Genomic DNA, 8,640 nt, shown 5'->3' with positions numbered 1-8,640 from the left:
TCTATGTTCTACGTTTATAATATTCATCAAGTACTATCGTTAAAATTCTTCATCTTGGCATAAACAGCATTAAGAACTGCCAACAACATTTGACGTCTATGCCTTCCTTCTTGCAACAGACACTGCATAGCGATGAGGAATGCGTCGCCTAGCAACCATACATCTCCTTCCATTACGTCACTCAATGCCTAGAAACCGGCTAACAACCACTCAGTTGATGACGTCATGCTTTGCTTAGCAACCGGCCATCTTCGCAGATGACGTCATAGAACGTGTTGCGCATCTTAGACGCAACAGCGACGGCAGCCGCAACCGCAACAGCAGCAGCAGCAGCAACAATATCTATTGCCTAGCAACGACGCTAAGTAACGTCACGCATATGAGCACGTGACCTACCACCTGACCTCGCAAGTAGATGCTTGAGTGCCAGTCTGATCAATTGCTAGAATGTGCGCTGTGAAGTTGTGCGTGCGTGTATGTGTGCGTGTGTCTGTGCGTGTGTGTGTGTTTTGATGTTGCTGGTGTTGTTGCGTGTTGCTTGTATTGTTGATTGTGTTGTTGCATGTCTTAGTATCAGCTGTGCGTGTGTTTGTGTGTGTGTGTCTGTGCGAGTTTGTTTAGATGTTGTCTGTCGTTGTTGTTTGTTTTGTTTCTGCTGTTTTGTTATAAAATTGCTCATAAAATGTTACAATTGTATGCAGACATTTGTTGTGGTTTTAAAAGTAGTAGTTGTAGTAGTTGTAGTTGTAGTCGTAACCGTAGTAGTAGTCGCAAAGTAGTAGTAGTAGTAGTAGTAGTAGTAGTAGCTGAAATTGTAGTATGAGATGCAGCTTCTTTGAGTAGTAGTAGTAGTAGTAGTAGTTGTAGTAGTAGTAGTAGTAGTTGAAGGAAGCTGTAATATGAGATGCAGCTTCTTTGAGTAGTAGTAGTAGTAGTAGTGGTAGTAGTAGTAGTAGTAGTAGTAGTAGTAGTCGTAGTAGTAGTAATAGTAGTAGTAGTAGTAGTTGAAGTTGTAGTATGAGATGCAGCTTCTTTGTGAGGTCTCATTGTTTATAGTTGATCACCTCACTTTATATAACGCTGTCATATTTTTATTAACCCCGTAAAGCCATTCAATTCATAAAGAATATTAGTATTTGTGTTGGATAAATCTCTTAAGTATTACTAGTAGCAGCAGCAGCAGTTGAAGCTGCAGTAGTAGTGGTTGTAGTAGTAGTAGTTGTTGTTGTAGACAAGTAGTAGCAGTTGTTGTTTTAATAGTTGTTGTTGCTTATTAATGTGTATTTATATACAGTTTAAGTATTTTTTCTGTATATATTTTTGTCAACGCTTATTTATTGAGTTAGTTTAGTTTTTTGTTGTTGTAGTTGTTGCTGTTGTAGTTGCTGTAGTAGTAGTTGTTGTTGTTGTTGTAGTGGTAGTAGTAGTAGTTGTTTTTGTAGTAGTTTTTGTTGTTGCTGTTGTTGTAATAGTAGTTGTAGTAGTAGTAGTAGTTGTTGTTGTAATAGTAGTAGTAGTAGTAGTTGTTGTAGTAGTTGCTGTTGTTGTTGCTGTTGTTGTTGTTGCTGTTGTTGTTGCTGTTGTTGTTGTTGACTGGCTGACCGACAAATTGGTCTGTTGTTGTTTTAAGTTGATGAATACCTCGCAACACTTCGTAAGGTCGCAGGGATCCATGGCAGACATTTGTAATCAGAATGAAAAAATTATTTTTAATACTTCCACTAAAACCTGTCGCCGCTGTCGTTGCTACTACTACTACATGTGTATCAATGCTACAACTTGAAATTATAATGATTTTATTTTTACTATTGTAAAACTGCATATCAAATTCATATTATAACTACTACCTGTAGTTTAGTATCACAGATGATTTTAACTGTTCTTCTTCAATATTTCTACGAAAATTTGTTGCTAGCATCGCTACTACCGTCGCGATACATGCAGTAAGGTCACTAGCGTCAATAGTTAGGATTTTACTTTGATTACTGATACTTGATAATAATTGTAGTAAATTTACTACACGACGCAATGTAAATCATTGTAATGCTTGTAAAGTTACTTCTGGATTTTTCGATACCCCTGCTAAAATTTGAGGCCAGAAAATTCTGTTGCAAAATATTTGTTGATTTCAAACAAATTGTTGCTGTGTTGTTGTTGTTGTGTTGCTGTTGTTGTGTTGTTGTTGTTGTGTTGTTGTAGTTGTGTTGTAGTTGTTGTGTTGCTGTTGTTGTTGCTGTTGACTGGCATAAATATTTGTTCATTTTTTTCTTTCATAGCTAACATGCCAACTTTCTTTTTTCATTCGCCCGATCATTCTTCTTTTCAATCGATCATTTTCATTCAGTCATTTTCGTCAAATACACACACACACAACACACAAACAAAAACACACAAATACACACACACAGACAAACAGACAGAAAAAGAAAAAGGGAGAGTGAGAGAAAGAGAAACATACCTACTAGCAACAAATCAGTCATTTAATCCGCACAATCGATCAACCAAGACATAAAATCAATCACTCATCCATCAATTTATTTGATCACTCATTCATTCATTTATTTATTCATTCCTTTACTTGTTCCTTCTATCAATCACATATTAAATGTTTATTTTTCTAATGATTTATTGATTTAATGATTTGTTCGATTCATTTTTTATATATTCATTCATTCATTCATTCATTCATTCATTCGTTCGTTCGTTCGTTCATTCATTCATTCATTCATTCATTCGTTCGTTCGTTCATTCATTCATTCATTCATTCATTCATTCATTCATTCGTTCGTTCGTTCGTTCGTTCGTTCGTTCGTTCATTCATTTATTTGATTGTTTATTGATTCAGTTTTTCACTCATTTAATTATCCATTCCATACATAATTATTCTTTATTTCATTAACCAATCAACTATGTAACATTCATTCATTCAGTCTCTCAATCACTCTTCATTCGTTCACTCAATTTTACCCATTCAATCAATCATTTATTCATTCAATCAGTCATCAATTAACTCATTCATTCGATCAATCACTCATTATTTATTCATTCACTCATTTCTTCGATCATTAACTCTCTCATTCATTCATTCATTCATTCAACATGTGTCGACCCTTGAAATTGCACGCGACTTCCAACGAACATGCATGACGCTAATGATTGATGACGTCACGTCACGTGCTTCGGTCACGTGATAAGTATTTATCAAGTGGCTTGTTAAACGCGTCAAAGTCGTCTGCGTCTGTGCCGATGGCGCGAATTCATTCGCAGTCAGTCGGTCGGTCAGTCTGTCTGTCTGTCCGTCTGTCTGTCTGTCTGTCATCAATGCTGTCTTGTAGCCAGTAGCATCGTCTTTATCCTCATCATTTTTTATAGTTATAATGATAATAGCTTTGAAAAAAAGTACAAATTATAACAATTATGTTGAAAATAATAATAATAATACTAATAAAATAATAATAATAATAATAATAATAAAAATGATGCCATCATCATCATCACCTGAGCAGCCGGCATAGACATCATGTTTACGAAGCAAATGGTCACCACCACTAGTCAAAGATACTGAATAGTTCTTCCTCTTCACTAACGTGACGTCATCCATGCAGCCGTGGAAACCGGAAGTTGACCTAATTATACGCGGGAGTGACGCCATGATGTCGGGAGGACCGCCGCCGATGTAAACGTCATCGTTCAGGTCAAAGTTCACTGACCTAATTTAATTGAAAGATAATGATATTAATAAATAAAAAACAACAACATCAATAACAACAACAACAGTAAAAAATTGAGCTGCAAAGACAAAAGGGTCTGATCATCATCGCCATCATCATCAGCAACATCCGAATCAAAACCATCATCACCATCATCACTATCATAATAACCACCACCAACATCATCATTATCATCATCTCCCACTTGGTCACATGACCTACCTGCCAGTACTAATGACGTCATGTATGAGGTAGTCGTCGACGACGAGCGTCATGGTGTGATTGCTGGTTCTGGAAATGGTGACTGTGTGCCACAGGGAATCGCTAATGTAGCCGCGATTATTGTTGTTGTTGTAGTTGTTGTTGTAGTTGTTTTTGATGTTGATGATGTTTAAAATGCTACTAGTTTTTCCGTCAGTTTTCTTGTTGAGGTTGTTTCTTTTATATATTTTTTTACTGTTTTTGTTATCATCATTATCATCATCATTATTATTATTATTGTTGTTATTATTAATTAAATTATTATTATTATTGTTATTATTGCGATTATTATTCTTTGTTTTATTATCATCATTGTCGTTAATAATGTGTTTTCGACGCTTCATTCGATGTTTGATAAAATTTCTGTCAAATTGACTCACCCCTTTTTTGCTACTACTACTACTGCTACTATTACCTCTACTACCGCTACTACTATTACTACTACCACTACTTGTATTGCTACTACCATTTCTGATACTACTACTTCTACTATTACTACTACTACCACTACTACTACTATTGCTGGTTCTACTATTCTTGCTACTGCTGCTGCTACTACTACTACTACTTTTGTTGCTACTACTACTGCTGCTGCTGCTGCTGCCGCTACTACTACTACCGCGTAGCATCCTGGCTCCGTCTCCAGTATCGTAGCATAGGGTCACATGACCCGACAATAATTCAACGGCCAGGAAATCTTTTTCAAACTGGCCGGAAGTGGAATACAAAAGTAAACAATCGGTTGCCGCGGTTCGTATCTGTGTGTGACGTCATAAGATGTAATGTCACGTGGTGCTGTACGATGTGACGTCATACGGTGTCATATGATGTCATAGGACGTGTCGTATGGTGTCATGTAATGTTTCACACGATGTCAGACGATATCATATTTTGATGACAACAATTACACTGATAGTAATAATGATAATAATAAAATAATAATAATAATAATAATAATAATAATAATGTAACATGATAAAATTAACAATAACCAATTGTATATATATATATATATATATATATATATATATATATATATATATATATATATATATATATGTGTGTGTGTGTGTGTGTGTGTGTGTGTGTGTGTGTGTGTGTATATATATACAGGAAATGATGAATAGTTGGGCTTAGAACGATAGAATGATTTATCAAAAAATGAATAATAATAATGAATAATGATTAATAATAGCAGTAATAATAATAATAATTTTAATAATAATAAAAAATAATAATAATAATTTTAATAATAATAAAAAATAATAATAATAATTTTAATAATAATAAAAAATAATAAATATGACTATGTAAACACTTTTAATTTTATCAAAGAGAAAAATGTTTAAATGAAATAAATGTCAATTTTATTATTATTATTTAAAATTATTATATTAAGAAATAATAAGAAAGAAAATTATACTGAATTATTATCATTATTATTATTATCATTATTATTATTTTTTATGATTATGGAGAAAAAGATGAAAAAGCGGAAAGGAAAATAAACAATTTATATCTTAATAATCTGATATGAGTTATTTATGCGACTGTATATATTGGAAGTGTAATGACAACATTCATCATGCATACATACATACATGCATGCATGCATACAAAGAAACATACAAACATACATACATAGAAAGAGACATACAAACTCACAAACATACAGATATACACACACACATACATTCATAAATATGAAGGTAGTCATGTACGTGTTTGCTTGAGAGGAGTTATATTTGCAAAAGAAGCCTGTCTAGAAGTAAATAAATAAATGAATGAACGTATACATATAAATACATATATGTATGTTTGTTTGTATATTTTTATACAAACATTTGTATGTATGTATGTATGTGTGTATGTATGTATATATGTATGTATGTGTGTGTGTTTATATGTATATAGGCAAGTAAACAGTATGATATGCAGTACAATGATTTTTATTTGCTTCTGGAAACTCTAATAGATGTATGTAGGTTGTACATCCATGTATGCATGTGTGTTTATGTGTGTGTAAGAATGTATGTATGTGTGTGAGTATGCATGCGTGCGTGTGCGTGTGTGTGTTGTTTTTTAAGTGTGTGCGTGCGTGCGTGTGTGGTGTGTGTGTGTGTATAAGTTAATTGTATGAATGCATAACACAATTATACCAGAAAAATAGATACATGGCTTTGGTGAAATGAAAGCGACGTTGAGATAAAAGTTACTGTTGGAACGTTATGTAAACGAATGAATGAACGAATGAATGAATGAGTGAATGAATGAATGAATAGATGAATGAGTGAATGATTGAATGAATGAATAAATTGATAGATAAATGAATGAATGATATGATGAATTAATAGACGAGCGAATTAATATACAAAAGAACGAATAAAAAATTAAACAAAACAAAAATTGGATGACTAAATGAAGAAGCGAGTGAACAATTGATTGATTGATTGATGGAAAAATGAATGAATGAATGATTGATAGACGGAAATTCGAATGAATGAGTGCATGAATGAATGCATGGCTGCTTGAGCCTGCGTGCTAAGGCTTCAAGAGACAATTTGCCACATCACTCATTCATTTAGAACAGGATGAAAAATATTTCTGTCTGCCCAAGTTATGATGATGATGATGATGTTTGATGATGATGATGATGTTTGATGATGATGATGATGTTTGATGATGTTGATGGTTTATAATAATGATGATGGTGATATTGGTGATGGTAATGATGATTTTTCATTATGATGATATGATGATGATGATGGTGATGATGAAGTTGATGATGATGGTGATACTTATTTGAGAATGATAATTATGATGATGATATTTGATGATGATGATGATAATGATGGAGACGGTGATGATGGTGATGATGACGACGACGATGATGAGCGGCGAGTAGAGAAACATGATGATGGGAGAGAAACATGATGATGGACGATTTGGGCATACAAAACAACGCACGGGCCAGTCGCTAAGGGACATTTGTCTTCAATAATAATAAAAATAATAACAAATAATAACTATAATAATAATATAAATAATAATAACAACAATAATTATTTTTATTTTAAAACAATTTTAATAACAACTCTGTCAAGTAAATAATCACCATCACCACCACCACCATTATCAAATGCTGTAGCTAAGGGGTGAGGGAACTAGAAGGATTATGAAGGGACTGCAGATTCCCCGAAAAGTTCAAAACTTAATAAGTCTTATGAGCGTCATAGAAATTAAACAAAAAATTAAACTATAGTTCAATGTTAAACGAAGGATACAAAACATGAATGACGAAATCTTTTTGTTACAGTTCAAGAAGGCGACTAATTTTTTAAAAATTGAAACGTTCTTACTTTTGCTTATAAAACAAAGCGGAAATTGTCCGTCTTTACAAGTTTTAATACAGGATTATTATTAATAGTTTTTGGTAACTAATTTGTAATTAGATTGACGCAATCAACAAGTATTTAGAAAAAAATTAGCTTATTTTCAATGTATGTTCAGTAACTTAAGTTAAAAAAACATTCCGAACTGGCTACTCCATCCCCTGATAACCAAAATCCTGACTACATCTTGACATAATCTTCACAGCATCATGACAATCATCATCATCTTCTTCATCATCATCATCTTCGTCATCATCATCATCTTCATCATCTTCATCATCATCGTCGTCATCATCGTCGTCATGACAGTCACATAACCTTCATCCGAATGACAAAGTTGGAATGTATCTTCCACCTCGTGATGACGTAAGATGACGAAGATCTGAACGTCATCGCTGACGTCATCGCCGTTGCGTCACGTGACACCATCGATGATGATGATGATGATGTCGATGATGATCGTGGGGGCGATGATAATGATGATGGTGATGATAATGATGATGATGATGATGATGATGGTGATGATAATGATGATGATGATGGTGAGGATGGTGGTGATGACCTCACCAGTTGGAATGAAAATAACAAAAACGAAATAAACATCGTTGAAAAAGAAGAAGGCCCTTTAGGAAAATTTCTACCCCACCGATAAGATGATGATGACGACGATGATGATAATGATGATGACGATGACGATGATGATGACGATGATGATAAAGATGGTAATGTTGGTGATAATGAAGGCAAAGATGATGATAGCAATGATGATGATGATAACGCTGATGACGATGATGATGACGATGTAGATGAGGAATTTTGAGATAATTTACTTGGTAATGAATTATACATGGATGACGATTTCATCAGCTCCGACGAAGACGACGATGTTGATGAAGAAATTGATGATGGTAATGAGGATGAAGATGATGATGACGTCAGAATTGATGATGATGATGACGTCAGAATTGATGGTGATGATGATGACGTCAGAATTGATGATGATGATACTGATAAACATTTTGGTGATAACGTTTCTGAGAGCTTTATACAAGACAATATAGATTTAGCTGACTGCAGTGGTGATGATAGTAATAATAATGATGATGACGACGATGATGAAGAAGAAGAGGAAGATGACGAAGATGATGATGATGGGGTTGATGTCGATGATGATGCTGATCTCTGCTGTGATAATAATGGTAGTAATGTCGCCAGGACTTCGATTTTCGACTGCGTGAATTTAAACAATTTGTGGAGTTTATTTGTCATTGAGATGT

At 34.0% G+C, this 8,640-nt stretch overlaps 1 protein-coding gene across 1 annotated transcript in view; it reads right to left on the bottom strand.

Annotated features, from left to right (window-relative positions):
- The window catches only part of HELRODRAFT_172176 (hypothetical protein), a gene marked incomplete at both ends in the record, with an annotated part of 12,030 nt that extends 7,235 nt beyond the window's left edge, over positions 1-4,795 (bottom strand). Inside the window, 6 exons of the mRNA XM_009018859.1 lie at positions 405-454; positions 2,060-2,165; positions 3,140-3,387; positions 3,499-3,710; positions 3,933-4,166; positions 4,761-4,795. Coding sequence (XP_009017107.1) covers positions 405-454; positions 2,060-2,165; positions 3,140-3,387; positions 3,499-3,710; positions 3,933-4,166; positions 4,761-4,795 — 885 coding nt within the window. The remainder of the gene's footprint in view (positions 1-404; positions 455-2,059; positions 2,166-3,139; positions 3,388-3,498; positions 3,711-3,932; positions 4,167-4,760) is intronic.
- Between the last annotated feature and the right edge of the window lie 3,845 nt (positions 4,796-8,640).

The sequence above is a fragment of the Helobdella robusta genome (genome assembly GCF_000326865.2).
Source record: "Helobdella robusta unplaced genomic scaffold HELROscaffold_23, whole genome shotgun sequence".
NCBI classification, from domain to species: domain Eukaryota; kingdom Metazoa; phylum Annelida; class Clitellata; order Rhynchobdellida; family Glossiphoniidae; genus Helobdella; species Helobdella robusta.
Note: the sequence above shows the minus strand (reverse complement) of the source record. Positions and strands in the feature narration are given on the sequence as shown.